This window comes from Tasmannia lanceolata, unplaced genomic scaffold (genome assembly GCF_043159265.1).
Source record: "Tasmannia lanceolata isolate RefF3 unplaced genomic scaffold, GAP_Taslan_0.1 ptg000037l, whole genome shotgun sequence".
Taxonomy (NCBI): domain Eukaryota; kingdom Viridiplantae; phylum Streptophyta; class Magnoliopsida; order Canellales; family Winteraceae; genus Tasmannia; species Tasmannia lanceolata.
The window spans coordinates 53,917,795-53,943,656 of NW_027518714.1; the positions used below are offsets into that span (position 1 = coordinate 53,917,795).

The 25,862-nt window shown below is 37.5% G+C and overlaps 1 protein-coding gene across 1 annotated transcript in view; it reads left to right on the forward strand.

Annotated features, from left to right (window-relative positions):
- The first annotated feature begins 2,452 nt into the window (after positions 1-2,452).
- The window catches only part of LOC143862638 (26S proteasome non-ATPase regulatory subunit 1 homolog A-like), a 36,613-nt gene continuing 13,203 nt past the window's right edge, over positions 2,453-25,862 (forward strand). Inside the window, exons 1-11 of the mRNA XM_077373699.1 lie at positions 2,453-2,734; positions 6,689-6,752; positions 7,443-7,548; positions 7,661-7,772; positions 7,857-8,025; positions 12,697-12,834; positions 13,049-13,374; positions 13,518-13,653; positions 13,801-14,049; positions 14,157-14,377; positions 15,185-15,443. Coding sequence (XP_077229814.1) covers positions 2,592-2,734; positions 6,689-6,752; positions 7,443-7,548; positions 7,661-7,772; positions 7,857-8,025; positions 12,697-12,834; positions 13,049-13,374; positions 13,518-13,653; positions 13,801-14,049; positions 14,157-14,377; positions 15,185-15,443 — 1,923 coding nt within the window. The 5' untranslated portion in view covers positions 2,453-2,591. The remainder of the gene's footprint in view (positions 2,735-6,688; positions 6,753-7,442; positions 7,549-7,660; positions 7,773-7,856; positions 8,026-12,696; positions 12,835-13,048; positions 13,375-13,517; positions 13,654-13,800; positions 14,050-14,156; positions 14,378-15,184; positions 15,444-25,862) is intronic.

Sequence of the window (25,862 nt, forward strand, 5' to 3'; positions counted from 1 at the left end):
CTTGGTTTTCGGGCAGGTGGCTATGAATTCCACTTATATGGTAATGAGTACCTCGATAAGTTGCGAAAATTCTCTTATGATTTGTATAGCATACATTTGTCTTCTGGAACCAACAAAATCCTCGATCGCCTCGGCACAACATCTCTCAATACCAACCGACTAACTATTTACTAACTATTCCTTCTTCTATGTTGAAATGGAAATATACGACATAATTCATAACATTATGTCCATTGCAAGAACATAAATGTCCGCTCTTCTAAAAATAAATGAATCGTGTCACGGAGTCCTTCGCGTTGTATGAGAAGATAACAAAGCTTATTTAAATGCGTTTGATTCATTCGAATTTGGTCTAGAGTCTACACAATCTCTCCTCCCCACATATGATTCATTTGAGCAACCTCACTTTATTAGAAAATATTTTCTCTTTATTTTTTCATAACATGCAACATGTAATATGTTGTAATCATTATTGCATGTGTGGCATACATAGTTATTAAAATACCAACTTTGGTCTCAAGTGGGTCGACATTGCTTCCCAACCTCATTTTTCTACAAAGAGTAATGTAGAAAAGATAATGTATATCGTCGCTATACACTAGCTACGCATATTGTGACTAGAAAATTTATATCGTTCTTTAACTCTTTCAAGTCCAGATACCGAAGTTTGAAATTTTCATATGACATATTCATGAGTTATATGATGAGTTCATCCTCTTGTTTGATGGGTCAGTGAAGCTATGCAATTTATGTTCTTCACTTTCTCTCATAGTCTCTTGGATCTATGTTTTGCGAATTGGCAGGAGGAGACATTAACTTAATATACACGTATATTTGTTTTCCTTTTTATATGATATTTCAGAAATAACTGTGTCCGCATGTCCCGGAGATTGTGGTATGGAATGATTTGGTTGTAGAAAGTTTCATACACCATATACATTTTATGGCATATTATGATTCTCCACGTACGTCTAGCCCTCTCCAGACCCTGCAATAGCGGGAACCTAGTACACTAGGCCACCCTTTTTTTAAAGATTCTCTACCGTCCAAAAGTCTCAGTAGGTATTGTCATATGGAGTGTGTTCATGATTTTCCAACACATGAATCATTAACATGTCTTTCCTTTCAAGGTTTGATGATTTAGATGGCCATGATGAGAAGAAAAAGTACTAATCTTATCATAGGCCCTTCTTTTTTGTTAGGCAATCTCATGACATGAGCACAGTGCCATCTTGATAAGTGAGTCTGCCTACTTCAATGTCATTTCTTCAAGATATTGAGATGTCATTTCTTCAAGGACATGAGAGGGACGGGAAGATATAATGATAGAGAGAGGTCGTCCACGAAATGAAATCGTTTATACAAAGGGTCTTGCCCGTTTTGGATCTTTTAGGCTTATTTTACATTTGGACATAATGTGAATTGGCACAACCAAGGGGAAACTTTTGGAAAACAAATTTAATGCGAATTAGTTTTCGTACTATTTATACCTTCATAGGGATTTACTGCATGAATCCAATTGGAATAACGAACTAGTCGACCTTCCTAGTCAATTAAGAGTCATAGGACCTAACTTAGGTATCAACTCTATGTCAAACTTTCTAGGGATTGACATTATGGCAATCATGTTGAGTGGCAAACACCATTAGATCCTATAGTGAGATGGAGGCACCATCGTGAAAAATATCGCGGGGGGGGGCGGGGGGGGGGGGGGGGGGGGGGCGGGCTGGGGGTGAGTGATAATACTATGCGAGGCTCGTTATATAAGAAGCACACTGAAAGATTGGTGCCGACCCACGCCACGGTGTCACAGTGATCCAAGCCCTTCATCCGAGGGCCCGAACATTTCTAACCATTGATCATAGAACTTGAATACAAATCATTGTTCAATTCTATAAGCCAATAATTAGACATTGGGATCTTTTAATAAGTTCAATTTTCACCTACTACATGAAGGGTTCGTACTATTGCCGGAATCAGAAATCAGAATCAATATCATATTCCGATTCTCCCTTGAAAGGAATGAGAAAAAATTAAAATTAAAATTTTAATTCAAATCATTCTATTAAAAGTTCAATTTCAACCACGATAGAATTAGAATACCACCCCTTGCGGCAGATAAGAGATTCCAACATTTTCCCCCTCTAATTCCACCTCGGGTATTTGCTTTTTATGAACCAAGCAGCGGAATCGAGCAGAATTGGAATCAAGATCCCAAGAAGTCGTCTCACGTTAAGACTTCTCGTATCATCAGTCCCTAACCTTTTTAATAATATAATAACATAAGAGCGATGATTTTTTCACCCTACTGTTGGATAATACGCCCCCACGTCAAAAGGCGTCAAAGTCTCCCCACAATTCAAGTTAACAGAGGGGCGTATTATCCCAAGCGAGGGCGAAACATTCATCTCCCCTATCATAACAAAGAATTTTATAAAGAGTCGTCCGACCCGATATTTCGATTGATTTGCCTTTTTGGGGTTTTCTCTGTGAAAGCAACGAGGGTTTTGCTTTTGCTCGATCTGCAAGAAATCTTCTACAAAAACCAAATCCTAGACCTATCTTCTCTACAAAATTCAATCTCTTCGTTAATGGCGACAACGGTGAGTTCTGCGAGTGGCCTTCTGGCCATGCTGAACGAACAACATCCAGTTCTAAAGCTTCACGCCCTCTCAAATCTCAACGCCCTCGTTGATTCCTTCTGGCCTGAGATTTCCACCAGCGTTCCCACCATGTGAGTTCTTATCTCTCCTCTCTTTTCTTTCTGAAGTGGTAGTGGTTTATTCATGATCCTTTCGAGCCCTAAAAGCCTTTTTCTTTTTTCAAATTTTTTGTCTTGCAGCATATTGGATCCCTTTTTATTTCAGATGCAACTGATCTCAAGGCTCTGCCTTTTGTTTTCATCTATATTAATTTTCTGATTTTAGGGTTAGGGTTCTTTTAATTCATTGGCAATGTTGGTTAGTTTGGGTGAATCCTAGTGAGTTTGATTTTGTTCTTTTTTTTGGTCTTTAGGGTTTTGCTTTTAGTATTTGGTACTTTTCGCTTACTACTGTTTGCCTGAGTTGCCTGTTTAGTTTAGTACCCATGTAGACTCTGTGACAACCCACCCTAAGCCCTAAGGCCCTGTTTGGATTGCCTGAGTTGCCTGTTTAGTTTAGTACCCATGTAGACTCTGTGACAACCCACCCTAAGCCCTAAGGCCCTGTTTGGATTGCAAGAATTTGTTTTCTTGAGAAATGATATTATTATGGTTAATTTAGAGATATCATCATAAATTAAATGTCCATCTAAGAAAGAATTGAATAGGGTTGGTTCAAATTATATTTTCTTCATGTGTAAAAAAATAGGGAATTTAAGAAATATGTTTCCTTTCCAAACTTTTCCTAAAAAATCATGCAATCCAAACTAGGACTAAGTGTTCGCAAAGCAATGGGGCTTTTGTCATGTTAACCAACCAATGCCACCTTATAAAATTAACTTGGATTTTATGTCGATTTATTCTAGGTCCCTTTGCAGTGAAACTCAAGGGGAAGAGTTGCTCAAACAAGAAATCTTAACTTGGACTTTCTGTAGAATTCTTCTAGATCCCTTTCGCAGTAAAATTCAAGGGCGAAGGTGCTCAAACCTGTTGGGCAGATGTAGATGGTCCCTGATATGGTAAGGGATCGGGTATGAGGCAATATTTAAAGCCTTGGGTTTCTGAGACACATTGGACAGCATAAACTTGATACACTTTGCCCATATGCATTACTTTACGGATGGTACACCCGAGCTGCCACGAAAATGCGTAGGAAAAATAAAAATTCCTTATAAACTGTTGAAAGTCGTGGTTATCCTGGTTCTTCGCATGTATGTATGTAATGGTATGATTGTGATACGTTTATCTCATTTCCTACTTGCCTATTGAATGATAATTGTATTTAGAGTTTTGACCGTTTTTCACTATGACTATATTCGTACTTTTCAGTTTTTGTTACAACACTTAGTAGGTATTAACTAAAGTCTTCGATACTGGACAGTATTTTAGTGTATTACTGTATGAGACTTCGTGTCTATGAAAACTGGAAACTAGAGATTTGTTAGTTTGGAAATTGACACTCAGTGAAAGTGCAAGCGACAAAGATTCAAAGAATTAAAAAGTTAAAGAGACAAAGATACCTTACCTTAGTATCACATCCAATAGCACAACAGCTGATAACCATCATCTAATTATCTTCATCTCTCTGTGTTGAATCCGAGGATGATAGGGAAGAAGTCATTGCCAAAGTAATAAATTTAGGGCTCACATAGCCACTATTGGCATGGCCATAGTTCATAGATGAATGGTATGGGCTGCTCGTAGCTTATTATGTATTTGTTACTTGTCCCAAGTTCCCTCAGTACCGCATCGAATAGCACAACAGCTGATAGCCATCCTCTAATTATCTTCAACTCTTCTTGTACAAAGATCCTATATAAGGCCTATGCCCATTGATTCCAAGGATGATAGGGAAGAAGTCCTTGTTTGCATTATCAAAGTATTAAAGTTAGGGCTCACATAACCACTATTGACATGGCCATGGACGAATGGTGGGCTGCCCGTAGCTTATTATATATGTGCTGCTTGTCCCTAGTCCCCCAAACTGACACAACTTGTACCAGAGTAACTAGACCCACAGGCTTCGACAGTGCCACCGTGACTATCATCATTGTTTAAAGTATCATCTGATACTATGGATTTCACTCATGTCGTTGATTGTCGGCTGGATGCGTATTGAAACTTGTATTGTCCGATACACTGTCTAACAAAAAAGGCAGTCTATCTTGTGTAAGATGTGAGACACATTGGACAATATGATGCTGTTACATAATCGATTTTGAGTGCCCTATACGTACCACTTTCCTGATACTTGTGTATTTTTTCGTGAACTGTAATAATATTTAGGGAACTGATAAATGCGACTGCCCCCTACTTCAGGTTCGGAACTGTACCAGGGTTTCTCAATCCCCTCTCTATCTCATTTCTTAATTGACTAACACCCCTCTGGATAAACGAATGGGGGACAGAAAAAGGAGGAAGGTGTGAGTCACCGCCGACCCACCTTCCTTCTTCTTCACCTCAATCTGTAGACTCAATCAGAATCTGAACAACATTGGTTGCGTTTCGCTGGTATTAACCTCTGCTCTTACAGAAAATCCATCCCCATGTGGGGTTTTTCATGCGAAGATAGTTCTTAGCCGGCATTTTTCAGTGTCTTTGGACAGCCCATCACGGTTCTGATTTAAAGTGGCGACCATTGCTAGTACGTGTTCGCGCTGGCTCGTCGTTTGATTTTCACGAGGAGAAAACCCATCTTGGAGCTTTACAGAAGTTGTGGGAAGTGAGATCACAGAAAGTGGACCACACTAGACATGTGGGATAACTGATTTGAAACAAAGAGTCGTTTTCCTTTGCATATCTCCATATAAGACCTTTCTTATCACTCGTTTTACTTCCAATAGATCAAAAGCACTCCGATAGCCATGAAAATTAATTTTGAATGGATTTATAAATAAAAACCCAATAAATTAGGATTTTTTTACTTGCCAAGTCAAGGAGTGCATAATCACAAACTGATCCCCCACCATTAGCTTCGTTTTGATGAAAGAAAACTATCGAAAATGGTGACTTTTACTTCCATTTAATGGTTGGGGAGAAATCACAGAAACAAGACGTAGGAAAAAAACCTTTAAATGCGTCTTATAAGACCACATTTACCCTAAATTAAACCTTTGTAGGTGTGTAGGGAAAGAAAAACAAAAAAAATGGTTAGAATCCTTACTTTGGTGGGTTCGGGTTGCACAGTTTAACATTTTTTGGTTGCAGGCCTTTAAGGCAATTATCTTTCGTTGTCAGCGTGTGCCATAAGTGATAGGCATAACGCTTTTCCCTCTAAAGCTTACCCCTCCTAGGCATAACACCTTTCTTTGCGCCTTGATAACTTTTTTATTGCCTTGAGGGGAATGCCTCTGGTGCTTTTGAATTCTTATCTTCTAATCAATTGTGACATTTTTACCAAATCATGATTCTTTTCTATGAATTGAATCGTGATATTCACATAATACTTCATTGTTGGAATAATTTAAAAAAAAAAAAAAATCATTGTTGGATCCTTTTGACAAGATTTCCGTTGTGTAGAATGTGGAGTACTTATTTGCTACTTCTAGATACTATGTAGCTTGACATGGTTCTTAGCAGGATAATCATTTCCGAATTGGAGCTGTGTCTTTGCTTCTGAATGTAAGTCACTTCTGCGGATATGCCAAGACACGGAACATTTGTTTTCAACATTTCTATGGCGAAGTTCATTTATTTGCATAGACCTTTATCGTGGAGAACTCCTCGGTTTTGAGTTTTCACTATCTGTTCCATGTTTTTTTAACTAAAAATTTACATTACTTTTTTGTACTTCGAGAATGTTTGATGCTTTGTACTTATCACTTTGAATTGAATACATTTCCATTGATATAATTCTACTTTGTTTACTAAAGCTGAGCTAATAAATCTTGGCCTATTTGTGCTTTATAGTTTTATGTGGTGCAGATATATAGAAGTTGTAATGTTGTATTTGCATTTAAAGTTTGATAAGCATGGTGTGTTTTCTTCTAAAGAAATTATTATTCTTGAAATAAGTTCAATAACTGATTTGTTATTTGTTTTATGCAGTGAAAGTCTATATGAAGATGAAGAGTTTGATCAAAGACAACTTGCTGCATTGGTTGTTTCAAAGGTTATGATTAACTAATAACTATTAATGGTTTTCTTATTCTGTTGATTTTTGTTTAATGCCTGGCGAATCTTTCTTTGTTGAGTGCACTCCTACTTCTTTGGGTGGTGATTAAAACTTTCACATAAACCATGCCTTAAAAATTCAATGGGTTGACTTGAATCCAGCTGACGCGAGTTGACTCAGTAGAAAATTGAGTCATCCTGTCAAGTGACTTGTTTTGGCTGAGCATTATGAGAAAATTTATGTAACTCAGGTATTCTAACAGTCCTTCATGCTAAAACCACGAGTGGTTTCTGAGTCTCGATTTACTCAGTCAACTTGAGTCAGCTCATTTCCAGGTTGAGTCGATCTTTTGACTTATTCAACAATGACAAACTCAACTCAACTCAACTCAACTAATCCTTTGTTCCAAACTAGTTGGGGTCGGCAACAATGACATAAACTGTGGAGGTTTATTTAGATTTTTTCTTTTTTGATCAACGATGTCGGTATCTTCACCCTAAAGTCTTGAGTACACTATGGATGCAAATGAGATATATCTGCACTTGATGGTTGATGACTCTACACCCTGAACTTTTTTTTTTCAGTTTGCGACTTTGGGCATCAATGTGCTCTAGTCTTTTGTTCCGTTAAAAATACAACTTGAATTAATAACATTGTTTCTCATATGGGGTTCTGGGTTTCACGCAGGTCTTTTACTACCTTGGGGAACTTAATGACTCGTTGTCATATGCACTTGGCGCTGGACCTCTGTTTGATGTTTCAGAAGATTCTGATTATGTTCACACACTTCTTGGTAAGAATTGTTTTCTATCATGATCTACGCATCTACTCTAGAAAGTTATTGGATTTTTTTCTTTTTGCTGAATAAATTCAGCATCTTATATGTTGTATTGTGTGACCACCAGCTAAAGCCATAGATGAATATGCGATTCTAAAGTCGAAAGCAGCTGAGTCGAATGATGAAGCAACTCAGGTGGATCCTAGATTGGAGGCCATCGTTGAAAGAATGCTTGAGAAGTATGTCACTTGCATGTTTTCTCATTTTTCTCTTACTGCGCCTTCCAAGGTTAGGCCTTTTATCTTTCCTTTGTTTTCATCTAGGTGTATTTTGGATGGAAAATATCAGCAAGCTATGGGAATGGCTGTCGAGTGTAGAAGATTGGATAAGCTTGAAGAAGCGATTACAAGCAGTGACAATGTTCATGGAACACTTTCATATTGCATTAATATATCCCATTCTTTTGTTAATCGAAGAGAATATCGACGTGAGGTAAGGAGACCCTCTCTTGCTTTACAACCAGACAATAGCTATAAAGTTCACTATATATATTTGAATGGCATTTTTTAAATTTTTTTTAAAGCAATATTTAAGCTTATAATTGGTTCTTTTATAGGTTATCTTCATATTATTAGGTGGGAGTTCTTTTGCTTTGGGGAGGGTTGTTTAATGTTTGGGATGGGTGGTGTGGAATTGGGGTTATGGAAGGGAAGGGTGGAAAGAATCTTGTTATTCTTATTGGTATGCATATGTTGATTAATGCATCAATAAGACTCTTGGAATTAACTATAATGCTTCTTGCTTTTAGTGCTGCTTATGAGTGTTGCTGATGCATTAATAAACATCCTCTAAGTAAATCTAGTTAAGATCTTGCCATTTCAAAGGAAAAAGAAGTAGATCTAGTTAAGTTCTACGGCATTTTATGTATGCATATCCTGTATCTTATCTCAGGGCATCGGATACCCACATCTGTATTCATGTCCTACATTTCGAAAAGTATAGTCGTATCTCTGTGCTGGCGTCAGTTGTGCATCTATATCCGTGTTGGGTATCATAGGTTGATATGCCTCAGCATTTTTTCCCTCTTAACATGGTACCAAAAACAAGGCAATACGGATACATCCCATCACATTTTTTTGCTAGGTAAGTTGGGATTGAACCCCCCATCACGACTTCTATATATTTTTAAATTTAATGATTATGGCATGTTTGTTTGCTAAATATCTATTTTTCAATCGTTGCATTTAAGTTCTTTATGGAGTGTCTATGAGAACCATTCAAAAAAAAATAAAAAATGGTGTCAACGAGATCTTCAAGCCTTTTAGGATGTCACTCTGTCAGTTGTTTGCTTGTTTTTAAAATTTTCTTTTCTATTTTTTATTTTACCCTTTTTCTTCAATTTTTCTTCTTCTTTTCTATCTACTGTTAAGACTATAACTCTAAAAACAAGTGAACAGCTAACGATTAAATTTTGCTTAAAATATCAACATATATTAAATGTAAATGTAAAATAAATTTGAAAATATCAAAAAGATGATGAAAGTGGAAAAAAAAGTAAGTAGAAAGAACAAGAAAATAGCCTAATAAGTGCATAAATTATTGGATCTATTCTTAAAAACATGTAGAAGCATATATCAATGAAGACAAAACACACAATCTACATTGAAAGATTAAAAAAATAGAAAGTTTCCACGACTTGTTACTCTTTTTTGGTTTCGCTAATATCTATTTTTTGATCACTTTAATGTAGTTTATAATGTTTGTAGTGTGTCGGTGAGCTTGTGATGTAGGTCTGGGAAGGGAAAATAGAAGAAACAAGAGAAAGAGGAGAGAAGGAGAAGAGTAGAAGAAGAATAGGGGAAGAAGAGAAGAGAGAAGACGAGAACTAGAAATAGAACTAGAAATATAAGAAGAGAAGAATTAGAGGGGGGAATTAGAGGGGGGAAATCAGTATTTCAATCAATTAATCATCTAAAACTTAAAAATCCTTAATTCATGAGGCCTATTTATAGGCAATTGAAATAAAATTCGACGGAAAATAAAAGCCCTAAAAACTAAAAACATGGAAATAAAATCCTAGAAACTAAATAACATGGAAAAAAATCCTATAAATCCTAATGGGCAAATATGCCACTTGTTTGGCCTACAATTTGCATCATTCTCCCCCTCTTGAAAAGAACTCGCTCTCAATTTTTATTCCGCATGGATCAAATATATAAACAACCTGCGCAAGCAGCAAGAGTCGTAATCCGTTGGAGGCACGCCTGATGTCTAATGCTTGTGATAATAGTGAGAATAGTCGAAAATGCTGGCAAAGCAATAGGGACAGATTCACCCATGTAGAATCGTAATAACACAAACCACTCCGAAGAAGTAAAATGGTTGGAAAGATAGCAACGTACTCCTCCTGAATCGGCTTGATAGCTATGGGCAGTATCAATCCATGACCATCCTCCAAGAGATCAACACCCACTCGTATCCAATCTGGCTGAGTAGAATCAACAATAAAGTCATCCGTTGGTATCTCATCAAGCTCAGTAGAATCAGAAATAAAATCATCTGCTAGGACCGTATCTGGCTCAATGCTGTCGGCTAGTGTGCTAAAATCGTCTATCTGAATATCCACGCAGACTCAACACGGTCACTATGCTCCTGTCCTGATGTGGAAAATAAATCCTCAGTGCAATGCTCAAGCTCTCCATGCTTTGGTAATGCCTCATTTGTCACTGGACTCTCTGGCTCTATATCTTCCATCTCTGATTTTGTATCTGCCATCATGGACTCCGTATCTGACATAGTTATGGGCTCAACAACTATAATGGTCTCGTCAACACTATCATCTGGCTCCTCAATAGTGTTAGCACATTCCTTCTCATGCATGTGACGCTTGAGATATGTGTTGCCTGCTTCAATTTCGGGTTCTCGTGCACGTCGAGTTGCAGTTTCTCGTTCACTCTCCGACTTGGACACGTTTTCTCATGCTCAAAGTAAGTCTTGGTTGATTGGATAAGGTAGAAAGAGAGAGTACTGATATGCCCAGAACACTTTTTTTTTGTTATGGTTGTTTGTTGAGACTAGGAGGACGAATCGGATAAGCAACAAAAATTCTGGGTTTTTTATTTAAAAAAACAAAATGCAGCAATAAGGCTGGATTAAACAAGGCTGAAAAAATAGTACCAGGGTTTGGATGGGCTGCAAGGTGTAGGAAAGGTTCTGGATGAAATGGTTGATTTGGTAAGTTTCTAATGAGGTTTTGGGTTGCCTGATGGAAGAGTGTAGTATGGGTTGAAGTGGAAGGATTTCAATAGGCTGTAAAATAGGTGAGTTTGGGGTTTTAAAGGGGGTTTGTTGGCTGATAAAGGTGCTGTAATGGACTGCAAAAATCTGCAGAAAACTTTGAATTTTGACCTTTTCTTTCTGATTGTGATGTTCGAACACCGTCGAATCTTTGATCCTTTGAGGGTGCTTGGATCGTTTGCTCTGATACCAAATTGTTGTAGGACCGGGAAGGGAAAATAGAAGAAAGAGAAGAAAGAGAAGAAGAGAAGAGAAGAATAGGTGAAGAAGAAGAAGAAATTAGGGGAGAAGAGAAGAGAGAAGAAGATAACTAGAAATAGAAGAAGAGAAGAATTAGAGGGGGAAAATCTGTATTCCAACCAATTAATCATCCAAAACTTAAAAATCCCTAATACATGAGGCCTATTTATAGGCAATTGAAATAAAATTCCACGGAAAATAAAAGCCCTAAAAACTAAAAACATGGAAATAAAATCCTAGAAACTAAATAACATGGAAATAAAAATCCTATAAATCCTAATGGGCAAATATGCCACTTATTTGGCCTATAATCTGCATCAGCTTGTCAAGATATCAGTGTTCTGCTTGTTCAACAATTATCCTTTTATCTAATACTAGACTCGAAGTCTAGAAACAAGTGGACATCCAAAGATATATAGATTTAGCTCAATGAAAGTTAAACATCAAAATATGTTAAATGAGAATAAATGATAAAAATGAAAATAAAAAATAAAAAATAAAAAAATGAAGAAATTAATAGCCAAATAGAAAATAATATAATGGATGCATGAACTCATAGATCTAGTAGATGCACAAACTCGTGATTTGCAACTAATCTCCAACAAAAAGTGAAAAAGTACATTTCCCTCAAATGGAGAAAATTCCCAAATCCATCAATCTGCTTCCGATTTGTCGGTTCTAGTTTTGGTTCATGTTTTCAATACTTGATTTGCTTAAGAATCAGCTTCAAATGGTTTGACGATCGTTAATTCCTGTGAAGAAAATGTAAAACAATCGATAATAGTGAAAAATAAGCTCCAAGTTGGTTTTTTACTGATTTTTACTCAAGCCAAAAAGTCATGTGTTCATGACATGTTAATGTACCATCTCAGTGTGTCGTAGGGCGGTTTTCAGCACAAGGGGGTCCATAATTTAGCAAACATGCAAGAAAAATTCACAAGTAACCAAATAATTGAGCAAAGTATCAGGAGAAGACGCAGGGAGTTTTTAAACGGTGCTGTAGAACATTGAAAAACATTCTCATCTGGATCGATATCTATTGTAAATCTCCTCCGACCCCATGAATCTACTCCTTGAATGATATGAGTATTGGGATTGCTGCTCCAACTTCAACTCAAAACTGAAGCCAGTCATGATAATTATCACTTAAAGTCAAAAAAAAGAACAGAAAAAGAGATTCCTTTTAGTCCATCCAGCTTCTGGTTGTCTTCCTGGTCTTTGTCCCCAATATAACACACAGCAAAATAGAAGTCGGGGCTTATTTAGATTGATATAAAGACTGAACATGATCCTAAGCTAATGGTTGGAATTAGGGTTGTAAAAGGATTTGGGATTACATGTATGGAGTTCTGATGTATTTTTGGAGACATTAACGAATGGTTAAGGATTTTTTTTTGCGAGAGAACGAAAACGGTTAAGGATTTTCTAAATGAATTTTAGGTTTCACTCTACTTCATGTTTTGATGTAATTTATTTGTCAGTCTTTATATGTAACTTATGCCTACATTCTTGTGATGGCATGCCTGATGGCTGAAAATCACAAAGTAGTGGCCCGTATACACGCATGAATTGATAATCATCTTTAAGATGAGTGCCCAGCTAATCCTTTAGTTTGTATTCTTACAGGTTCTTCGACTTCTTGTTAAGATATATCAAAGATTGCCTTCTCCTGATTACTTGAGCATCTGCCAATGTCTGATGTTTCTTGATGAACCTGAAGGTGTTGCTACCATATTAGAGAAGCTTCTACAGTCTAACAATAAGGTACTTCTTTTCTTGTCTTCTGGTATTTTCTGTACTTTTCTATTGAAATTATGATAATGTACTTCTCTTTTGAATGGTAAAATATGACAATTTAGTACGGGATTTGCACAATAAAGCTCTGCTGGCATTTGGTTCTGTGCTTGGCTATTGAAATTATGGTCATATGTTTTTTTGGGAATCACATACCATGATAAGTACTTAATGTTATTTGCAGGATGAGGCATTGCTTGCATTTCAGATAGCTTTTGATCTTGTGGAAAATGAATATCAATCCTTCCTATTAAATGTGAGAAATCGCCTACCCGATCCCAAGTCTCAACCTTCAAATCGTGTAAATCCTGAGCAGAATTCAGAAACTAGTGCTACGAGCGCATCGGAAGATATTCACATGACAGATGGAGCTCCTGCACCCAATGTAACTGTACAGGAAATGGATCCAAATGAAGTCACATATGCGGAGAGACTAGCAAAAATCAAGGGAATTTTGTCGGGAGAGACCTCGATACAGTTGACGTTGCAATTTCTATATAGCCATAACAGGTCAGGCGATCACCCATTTATTAATTTATAATTAATTGAAGTCTTGGTATGCAAAATTTCTAACAATTTGATAGAAGTTTAACTCACAATGTGAGTCCTGAGATGTTACTCATACCACAATTATATATGGGATTTGTATATAGGTCTGATCTTCTGATTCTAAAGACAATAAAGCAGTCCATTGAAATGAGAAACAGTGTCTGCCACAGTGCAACTATATATGCCAATGCAATAATGCACGCTGGAACAACCGTGGATACATTTCTTAGGGAAAACCTGGTAACTGGGATATCCTGTCTTCTTCTTTTTTTCCCTTTTCCACATTTGCTCATTATCTAGTTTCTTGCTGTCTTAACATTAACTATTAGGTTTGAAACTTCTATAAATTAATTTTAATTAACCATCTCAGGTTATTTGTCTTGACAGGACTGGCTAGGCAGAGCCACAAATTGGGCTAAATTCAGCGCTACTGCCGGGTTGGGTGTTATTCATCGAGGCCACCTTCAACAAGGCAGATCTCTGATGGCACCTTACCTGCCTCAGAGTGGTGCTGGTGGTGGTGGAAGTCCGTACTCGGAAGGTGGTGCTCTTTATGCTTTAGGTCTGATTCATGCCAACCATGGCGAAGGCATCAAACAATTTCTTCGCGAAAGCCTACGCAGTACAAGTGTTGAGGTCGCTTATTTTAAGAATCAATGCATCCTTTTTTATCCTCCAATTTCAAACCCTGACCATATTCACAGAAATAATTTTTTTTATTGGGAGAATTTCTTTGTGTGCAGGTTATTCAGCATGGAGCGTGCTTGGGTCTTGGTTTGGTAGCTCTTGGAACTGCCAATGAGGAGATTTATGATGATGTCAAGAGTGTTCTTTATACAGATAGTGCCGTTGCTGGGGAAGCTGCAGGTATCAGTATGGGTTTATTGATGGTTGGAACTGCCAGCGAGAAGGCTAGTGAGATGCTTGCTTATGCACATGACACACAACATGAAAAAATCATCAGGTATGTGCCATGTTAAAATCATACGATTCACGAATCTACAATTCAAATCGAATCGAAGGTTAAAGGATTCAAATAAGAAGGAAGAATCATTTTCATAAAAATCGTACAATTCGAGTACGTTTTGATATCGAATCTTGCGATTTTTACGATTTTTTGCTATTCTTTTTTGTTCGCTTATTTTTTGTGGTGGGCACTTTACGATTAGAAATAAATCGTATATAAACCCCACGCCCCAACTTATCACCTAAAAACATGTAAAGAAAACCCTAACTCGATTCTTCTCCTTCCTTCTTTTTCTCCTCTTCTTTCCTTCTCCTTCTCTCATCCTTCCTACTTTTACAGTTTTACCAATACCAGCCGTAAGTTTGGATTACTAGTCATGGAATTTTATATTTAATTTAATAGTTTTGAAAATAGATAATTACTTATTGGGCAGTGATAAATCGACCCCCATATATCTTAAATTAACCCCCATATAGGGCAGTGCTTAGAGAGAGAGAGAGAGAGAGAGAGAGAGAGAGAGAGAGAGAGAGAGAGACATGGGGGTCGATTTAAGATATTAAGGGGTCGATTTATCACTGCCCTTATTTTATTCTTTTGTTTTAACTTTTTTATATTTTTAATATTTTTTTCTCATTTTTATATATAAATCTGAATTGTTTTTACGATTTACGATCCGAACCCTGTTACGATTTATGATTCAATTCTGATTTTTATGAGGACTCTCAGCGAAGCTTCCCGTCATTAATTTTCAGGCCCTTCTTTATTCGGTGCCCTTATTTATTTGGTTACCTATAATGATTGCAGGGGATTATCACTGGGGATTGCACTGACAGTGTATGGGAGGGAAGAAGAGGCCGACACATTAATTGAGCAAATGACTCGCGATCAAGATCCGATAATACGTTATGGAGGTATGTATGCCTTGGCGTTGGCTTATAGAGGAACAGCAAACAACAAAGCCATCCGGCAGCTGCTGCACTTTGCTGTATCAGATGTGAGTGATGATGTAAGGAGGACTGCTGTTCTAGCCCTTGGGTTTGTTCTTTACTCGGAACCTGAGCAGGTTGGTGTCTTTTTACCCCCTTCCAATTAGTTGTTGCTGAAAGCTCTTACTTGAGTTGCTGTTTCACTAAATTTCTATGATTTGTGGACACGGACACGGAGTGTCAGACATGGAAAACCCCCAAAATTTAGTAATGGGGACACGACTAAAATAGGAAGTATAGATAATCATGATTTGTGGAGACGGATTTGTGTGTCAAGTTTCGACATGGATACAGGTGTCTGATGTGGCAACCCCTAAAAATTTAGAAATGGTGACACAGCCATACACGTACATACTATTACTATTACAATTTTTTTTTGAAAGATGACATATTATATTATAGATCAAATATAAATTACAAAAGGAGGGGACCAGTGGTCGACCTTTACATACATAACAGGCTACTAGGTTAATATTTCCAGGACAACAACAGAGAATCGTGACACTATTGTAATCCGTCCCCAAGACAAAACCACTCCCCAGAGCACCAACTACTCAATTCCAAAAGATATAACTATACATAACTAAACTTTCCAGAGTCTGTACCATCCAAAAAGTGATATAAACGTTCCTTAATTAGCATATTTCCTCAGCTCCCGAAGGAGGCGTTCAATTTCATTTTCCAAGGGTTCCTCATCCAAGGATAAATCATCATCCTTTTTCAGATCCTTATCTCCAGCAGCCCGTTTCCTGCTCAGCAGAGCTTCCAACTTCTTAACCCCTGCGTCCTTCTCTTCTTTCCATTGGAGGAACCTTTCTCTACCCTCATCTTCCAAGAACTTGATAAAAAAAGGATGTTTATGCAATGACGGGTGGGATTCAGTAACATTATGTAAACCTGTTATTTCAAAGAAGGTTGCTGGCCTCTTATTGGCCGCCTCCTTAAAGATTTTCCATTGCCTCTTCAGAAAATAATAGATTCCCTCTCTTGGGGTTGGAAGGGATTCGGATGCCAACTTTTCATTGTAAAACAAGGCCCTCACAGTCGAAAGAACCTCCTCAATCTCTACTACCTCCAAGGGTCGCTTCCTTGATTGGCTAGGAAACGAAGAGGAGGGAAGATAAGATGGAACCCTAACCTGGTTTTCCATTTTGATTATAAGCTTTTCGTTGTGAATTTTTCTTTAAGATTGAATAGAGGGTGAATCCTAAACGCTCCATTACTTCTACCTTCAGATTATGAACTTATCCCCACTACACTTAAACCACGACCCAACCCCAAGTAAACCAGTGTCCTTCACACTTCTCTAAACGAAAACATCATTTCCTTTGAGGGAACCGTAAACTCTTAGACCTTTTAACTTCCTACACAAGGAAGGATAACTATATGTATAGCTCCTGAATATGATAGCTCTTTTCATTCTTCCTTGATATCCGTATTACACCAACACACTTCTTCTTTATGACGGCCACAAGGGAAAGCCTCCAGAAATATCAGATAAAACAGATCATGTCAGAAAGAAAGGCAACCCAAAGATCGTGGCTTGCTCGGTCTAAGCCACGTGTACAGAGGAAGAGCAAGGGAGGCTTTTAGAAGTCTGGGCCATATTTCCTGGGTCTCGATTAAGCCTGACCTTAGATAAATCTTCGCTCAGTCCTCTGTTCCAAGATAAACCAAAGCCATACTTTTGAGACCTTAGATTAAAGCCCAATTGTCCTTTCAGGATAGTCTTGGGAAGGGAGCCTTGTAATCAGATGGTTGTCAGGTTCGGTGCCCCCCCCCCCCCAATGGAGGTTTTGGTCTTATTTTGAGGAGATTGCCGATTTAACTTTTGGTGCCTCTATTATCTTTAATTATGTAAGGAGGTCTGCTAATTCTGAAGCAGACTCTCTAGCTAGGTTTGGGGTGTCGAGGGAGGTCTTGGAGTGGTTTGACTTCCTTCCTCCATGACACCTTGGATGGTTTTTCTTATTTTTGTCTCAGTTTTTTTCCCTCTTTGTGTTTCCTTTGAGGCCCTTCTCGGTCCTCCTTCATATTAATATATTGCCATTTCAAAAAAAAAATTTCCCCCTCTTACACCCGAGGGTTTGAAATTTGAATACTGATGGTTTGGCCCCCGCATGTCAACTGAACACCTGTTCTGATTCTCAAGGGGGATCGCCTGCGGCCTGTTCACCGGGAGGATATCCGACATGGGGGAGGGCTCACTCAGACCGGACCTAGGGAGCAGTTGAAATCCTATGGAGTCCAGAATTGAGACTCCAACTGTGTAACAATGATCGAAGACCCATAGTTTCACAGAGGAAGAAATCAGCTTACACCTGGGGGCCTTGATTTTAGCTGATACAAAACTCATACACTGGCTATGGATTCCTTCCATTTTCACTTCCATTACCTGCCCAAAGAGATTTCCCAAGGCTTCAACTGTCGATGTAGCCCACACATGTAATGGAATTCCAAAAAAAATTAACCCATAAAATCTCGGACCCCTGAATGTAATCTGGGGACCAATGGGAGAGAGAGGATAAATAGTCTCCCCAAACCTCGACCCCTAATGCTAAAACCCTTGAGGCCACCTCCCCCGAGTCAAATATAAAGAGAATTTCATCCTTAGAGAGCGACCAAGGACAAGTGAGGGTGGGGGTTTTCCAGGAGCTTTTGGCCCACAACCAAAGGTCCTGTAGGGTTCCAGATAAATCCTTCCTTCTACCCACCAAGAAAGCCTTTAGGGAGTCCAATCTAATTTTGACCTCCTTTCGGAAAATAGAAGGGGACAATGACCCATCTTCCTCCGAAGAGGGGGAGATTACTCCGAAGTCAGGCCAAGGGTCAATATCCTGAGTTATCAAACCTCCAACCTCTGAAATGGTGGGGGGAGGTGCAGAGCATGGAACTTTCTCCTCTCTACCCAGATGACACTAGCGACATTTGGTCCGTCGTTTAAAATTATAGTTACAGGACGGTGTGGGACCCGATCCCGTGAGAGGGGGCGCGACCCGCCTCCCTCTCTTGGTCTCTCGTACCCACGCGAATGACGTGTGCTTTTTATTATTGATTTAATTCATCTTTTCTGTGAACTTGGGATCACTAAAGCAATCCGAATTTCACATAAAAGAGAATGACCAGAGTCGCCACCTAGGTAAGGGACCTAGCACCCATAAGTGACACTGCAATGATCTGCGGTCCCAGAAGTCTAGATTTGTTACCTGATTACGAGAATGAGAGGTATGGGGAATTACCACCACATGCATCATTCTTGCCCGATAATCCGGTCTTCAATTCCAAAAGTTAACTCTCTTGAATTTTTTTTAAAATGGCTCATTTAAACTCTTTTGATGTGCGAACTATGTGACGTGCATCCTAAAATCTAATTTCAATGTAATTCCTAAATGTGTATCTTGATTTTCTTGATTTGTTGAGATTCAATCTATGTGAAAGTTCTCCTAAATTCTAATTTGGGGAAAATCCAAAGTGATTTAATCAATTTAATTTAGGGTTTTAAATGAGAGAAGAAATAAAAAACTATCCTAAAAACCCCATTGATTGTGTGTGGGACCGACTCGTGCGAGGAATGTCATCCAAACATCCAAGCTGCCTACGTACCCAAGCCTCACTGAGATCAGACTCGACGTAGTTCGGTGACCTAAACTAAGCTACATGGCTATGACATCTAGGACACCGATTTAGACGTAATTGACTGTTTCAACAGTTTAAGAGAGATTATTTAGTTCAAGTTGAATATATTTTATTATCTTAGGACTTCATCTAAGATGCTATATGGTCCTATCTAAGTGCAAAACGTTCCCTAAACTAATGCAGGTGAACCTACATCCTAGGTTAACTAGGCTTGTCCTATAGGGAGATGGGTTAACTAGTGTAACTGGATCTATGGCAGATTGCTATCCATAGCAAACGACCGTGATGAGGCTGGACTCCTAACTCTAGGACACTATATAAAACCTAGAATACGAGGTGACGTAAGTGTTCCTAATCAGCTCTAACGTTCCCTAAACTAATGCAGGTGAATCTACATCCTAAGTTAACTAGGCTTGTCCTATTGGGAGATGGGTTAACTAGTGTAACTAGATCTATGGCAGGTTGCTATCCATAGCAAACGGCCGTGATGAGGCTGGACTCCTAACTCTAGGACACTATATAAAACCTAGAATACGACGTGACGTAAGTGTTCCTAATCAGCTCTAAGGGTTCCTACGAGGTGATACTGTTATCTAACGGTTTCAAAAACATGGGTTTGATTAACCCAGATTGTGAAGTTAATGATTTTCAGTTCTTTAAAGGTTTCTAAGTTCTAAAATCTAAGGAATACCAATGGCTCTAAGGCTAACAAGTTTCATTCATGTGTTTCATCCATTGAAGGGAATCAGGCTTTCCACCCTTGCACAATTTAGCATATAAGTTATAGTATATTATTGCCTGGCATGTTTCTTAGGATCCATGGAAGGGAATCAAGCTTTCCACCCTTGGACAATTTAGCATATAAGTTATAGTATATTATTGCCTGGCATGTTTCTTAGGATTTCCGTGGACTACAACCTCGGAGCCAACAACATACTATAATTTAAATGCTCAAATTGTCAAGGATTGATCGTAATTAGGATACGATTATGAATGTCACATTGACATCTAAACTATCCTTCATGGTTTTAAATTTCGGCCGAAACGTTTCGTTTCGGCCGAAATATTTCGTTTCGGCCGAAATATTTCGGTTTCGGTGGAAACCGAAACGAAATTCACTGTGAGTCGGAAAAGTACCAAACTTCGCCGAAACGTTTCGGAAATTTCGGCCGAAACGTTTCGTTTCGGTAAAATTTCGGAAATTTCGGTGAAACGTTTCGGAAATTTCAGTGAAACGTTTCGGTGAAGTACAAAATTTCAGTGAAATTTCGGTGAAATTTTTACAAGATTTCGTACCGAAACCGAGATTTAAAACCTTGCTATCCTTATATGGCAAGTTTACAAAGGATATCAATGATTCCTAAGGTTTCTGTTTCGGGTATTTTCTTCTTTCCTCTTTTTATCTTTTCAGGACCATCTCGATTCTGTTTTTTATATAATTTTGCCTTATTAAAAAAAAAAGGTTTCTTTTTCGGTGCCTTAAGGATTGAATACATGATGAAGAATTATAGTTTTCTGGAAATTTTCATGACACTTTGAATTAATTTCAAAGCAAACTAAGTTCTCTATTCCAAAAACTTTGCAATATGATGTGTTCTGTAAAATTATGTTCTTGAATTGTTCAAGATTTTATAGATTAAAATTCGATTTTTAATTGATTTTACCAATTTTTTGCCAGATTGGTGACATTACAAAGCAATACATAGCAAACGAATTCCAAATCAAATCAAAATTTTACTAGAAAATCCTCATAATAGTAGAGAATTATAGTAAAAATTTCACACATAATTTTTGGTGTTTACTATTTTTAACAGATTTATTTATGTTATGGTCAAATCAATTAAAAATCAATAAAAAATATTATAAAACATGGACAAAAATCTCGAGAAATTCACAATATGATTTTTCTAGGCCAATTCATCTTACTACCAAATTTCAGCTTTTGAAGAGTTTATTTGGTGGTATCTCCTTTATATATTTGAAAATCAGTGATTTTATTTAAAAATTCCAATAAAAACAATAAATAAACTTAAAGTCTTTTAAAATTTTTTATATGATCAAATATTAAAAGGATTCTGAGAACAAAATTTCGTCAAATTTTGAATTGTTTTGATCCATGAACGAATTTTTATTCATCATATTTTTCATTTTTGGGTATTTTTTGAACAAATTTTAGAGTCATCAAAATAAATGAATTCTACTGGAACTTTTAGATTTTTTATGTTCTTTTAACCCAATCAGAACTCAGAAAATATAACTTTGTGAAAAATCCTTAGTTTCGAAACACTTGCTTTATAAACCAATTAGGGTTTCAAGTGGCTTTCGAATCGCTTATAAAGCAAGTGTTTCGAAACTAATGATTTTTCACAAAGTTATATTTTCTGAGTTCTAATTGGGTTAAAAGAACACAAAAAATCTAAAATTTTCAGTAGAATTCATTATTTTGATGACTCTAAAATTTGTTCAAAAAATACCCAAAAATGGGAAATATGATAAATAGAAATTCGTTCTTGTATCAAAACTATTCGAAATTTTGACGAAATTTTGTTTTAAGAATCCTTTTAATATTTGAACATCATATAAAATTTTTTAAAAGATTTTGAGTTTATTTATTATTTTTATTGGAATTTTTAAATAAAATCACTGATTTTCACATATATAAAGGAGATACCACCAAATAAACTCTTCAAAAGCTGAAATTTCGTAGTAAGATGAATTGGCCCAGAAAAATCATATTGTGAATTTCTCGAGATTTTTGTCCATGTTTTATAATATTTTTTAATTGATTTGATCATAACAGAAATAAATCTGTTAAAAATAGTAAAATCCAAAAATAATGGAAAATTTTTACTATGATTTTCTACTATTATGAGGATGTTCTAGTAAAATTTTGGTTTGATTTGGAATTCGTTTGCTATGTATTGCATTGTAATGTCACCGATCTGGCAAAAAATTGGTAAAATCAATTAAAAATCGAATTTTAATCTATAAAATCGTGAACAATTCAAGAACATAATGTTACAGAACACATAATATTCCAAAGTTTTTGGAATAGAGAACTTAGTTTGCTACGTGTTGTTTTGTAAGATCACCTACCTGGCCTGAAACTGGTAAAATCAATTAAAAATTGAAATTAATTCAAAGTGTCATGAAAATTTTCAGAAAACTATAATTTTCCATCATGTATTCAATCCTTGAGCCACCGAAAAAGAAACTTTTTTTTTTTTTGAAGAAGGCAGAATTAGGGGTGTAAACGGATCGAATTCGAATCGGATATGGCTATATCCGAATTCGATTATAGTATAGACTATCTGAATTTGGATTCGAATTTGACGGATATTTAATATCTATTACCGAATTCTTATCCGCAGGATATTATTCGAATTCGGATATTATCCGTATCCATTTATTTGGTAAATTCAAACATTTTATTCCAGCCCTTTTTCTTTCTTCTCCTTCTTACCCCTCAAATGAATTTTCCAAACCCTAAAACCAGACCCTCTACTTTCTCTTCACAAAATTAACTCTCAAACTAAAATATATGAGATCTTCTTCTTCCTTTTAAAACAAAGGCAGAGAGAGAGAGGCGATGGGGATGGATCATGGTGTTGGTAGTGGTCTTTGGGTTTTTTTTTGTATATGATGGAATGGGTTTGGGCTATTTTGAACAGGGGAAGTGGGAGTGCTGATTGTGGAAGATGAAGAGAAATGGGGATGGAGATGAGAGATTGAGGTGACTGGCGGTGATGGAGGTGACTGTGAGAAGGTGGAGAGGGGCGGCGGTGGATTTTGGTGGGTTGGAGGCACCAAGGAATGCCGAAGATGGTGTCTCAGCCTCCTCCTTTCTCCCATCTCTTGCTTCTCTTTGTAAACCTTAGAAGTCCCCTCCTTTAATTGCATTTTGGGTTTTTATATAACCATAAGTTGGGAAATTGATCTGAGCCATCAATTTACCATCAATGACTTAAATGGCCTTTTTGCTTTAGAATTCTCTAGAAACTATGACATCTTCTTTCAATCACCACCACCCATTTGTCTCTTTCATCCTACAGCCCACATTTGTTGCTTCCTAAATACGTCATGTCAAACTCCAAGAATGCCCTTAAAATGAGAGATTACTTCATTTCCTACCCAAAACACTTTTTGTTTTTTTTTCTAAAAAGAAAATTCACTTTTCTTTTAGAAACAAAAGATAGTGTGTCATTACTAAAAATAAATATTAATGATATTATTAATAATAAATTAAAAGAATTTACTTCTCGGATTCGGATGTTAAACGGATCGGATATACCATTTACCAGATTCGCATCCGCTTAGAGCCGGATATCTCATAAACGGATTCGGATAATATCCGCTGGAAACGGATTCAGATAATATTCGCTTTAAACGGATTCGGATGCGGACGGTAATCGAATTTTTGAATATCCATTTACACCCTTATATAAAAAAAACAGAACCGAGATGGTCCTGAAAAGATACAAAGAGGAAAGAAGAAAATAACCGAAACAGAAACCTTAGGAATCATTGATCTCCTTTGTAAACTTGCCATATAAGGATAGTTTAGATGTCAATGTGGCATTCATAATCATATCCTAATTACGATCAATCATTGGCAATTTGAGCATTTAAATTATAGTATGTTGTTGGCTCCGAGGTTGTAGTCCACAGAAATCGTGAGAAACATGCTAGGCAATAATATACTATAACGTATATGCTAAATTGTGCAAGGCTGGAAAGCCTGATTCCCTTCCATGGATCCTGAGAAACATGCCAAGCAATAATATACTATAACTTATATGCTAAATTATGCAAGAGTGGAAAGCCTGATTCCCTTACATGGATGCAACCCAAGGATGAAACTTGTCAGCCTTAGAGCCATTGATAATTAGATTTTAGGAGTTAGAAACCTTTAAAGAAGTGAAAATCATTAACTTCACAATCTGGGTTAATCAAACCCATATTTTTGGAACCGTTGGATAACAATATTACCTCGTAGGAACCCTTAGAGCTGATTAGGAACACTTACGTCACATCGTGTTCTAGGTTTTAGGGTGTCTTAGAGTTAGGAGTCCAGCCTCATCACGGCCGTTTGCTATGGATAGCAACCGTGCCATAGATCCAGTTACACTAGTTAACCGATCTCCCTATAGGACAAGCCTAGTTAACCTAGGATGTAGGTTCACCTGCATTAGTTTAGGGAACGTTTTGCACTTAGATAAGACCATATAGTATCTTAGATGAAGTCCTAGGATAATAAAATCTATTCAACTTGAACTAAATAATCTGTCTTAAATTGTTGAAACAGTCAATTCAGTCTAGATCGGTGTCCTAGATGTCTTAGTCATGTAGCTTAGTTTAGGTCACCGAACTATGTCGACTTTGATCCCAGTGAGGCTTGGGTACATAGGCAGCTTGGATGATTGGATGACATTCCTCGCACGAGTCGGCCCCACACACAATCAGTGGGTTTTTATGGTAGTTTTTTATTTCTTCTCTCATTTAAAACCCTAAATTAAATTGATTAAATCACTTAGGATTTTTCCCCAAATTAGAATTTTAGGAGAACTTTCACGTAGATTGAATCTCAACAAATCAAGATACATATTTAGGAATTACATTGAAATTAGATTTTAGGATACATGTCATATAGTTCGCACATCAAAAGAGTTTAAATTAGCCATTAAAAAAATAATCAAGAGAGAACTTTTGGAATTGAAGACCAGATTACTGGGCAAGAATGATGCATGTGGTGGTAATTCCCCATACCTTCCATTCTCGTAATTAGGTAACAAATCTAGACTTCTGGGACCGCAGATCATTACAATGTCATTTATGGGTGCTAAGACCCTTACCTAGGTGGCGACTCTTGTAATTCTCTTTTGCGTGAAATTCAGATTGCTTTTGTGATCCCAAGTTCACGGAAAAGATGAATTAAATCAATAATAAAAAGCACTCACCATTCGCGTGGGTACGAGAGACCAAGAGAGGTAGGCGGGTCGCGCCCCCTCTCGCAGGATCGGGTCCCACAGATGGACATGACCAGTCCCCATACCTCTACCACTCGTCATTCTTACTTTTTCCAGTCTGGACCTCATCTACCGGACGGTAGACTCCGGATGGTGATGCTTTCTTCTTCTGATGACACCATCAACACCTACCCCTCCATTTGAAATTGTAAGAAGCACAGAGTGAACAGAACAAGTCCCCTTGGCGCTGGTTTTTTCAAAAATGATGCATCTGGTGGTAATTCCCCATACCTTTCATTCTCGTAATCAGGTAACGAATCTAGACTTCTGGGACCGCAGATCATTGCAGTGTCATTTATGGGTGCTAGATCCTTTACCTAGGTGGCGACTCTGGTCATTCTCTTTTGCGTGAAATTCGGAATCCCAAGTTCACGAAAAGATGAATTAAATCAATAATAAAAAGCACACGCCATTCGTGTGGGTACGAGAGACCAAGAGAGGGAGGCGGGTCGCGCCCCCTCTCACGGGATCGGGTCCCACAGATGGACATGACCAGTCCCCATACCTCCACCACTCGTCATTCTTACTTTTTCTAGTCTGGACCTCATCTACCGGACGGTAGACTCCGAATGGTGATGCTTTCTTCTTCTGATGACACCATCAACACCTACCCCTCCATTTGAAATTGTAATAAGCACAGAGTGAACAGAACAAGTCCCCTTGGCGCTGGTTTTTCCAAGACATCGCCCTTGAGGGATTCCACCAAAAAACACCATTACTATTATAATTTGCAACAATATAAATACTAACGATGCATTCGCCAATTTAATCTATTCTCTCTAGTCTCCAATATGCAATGAGAACGGGAGACCAATACGATATAATGATTTTTTT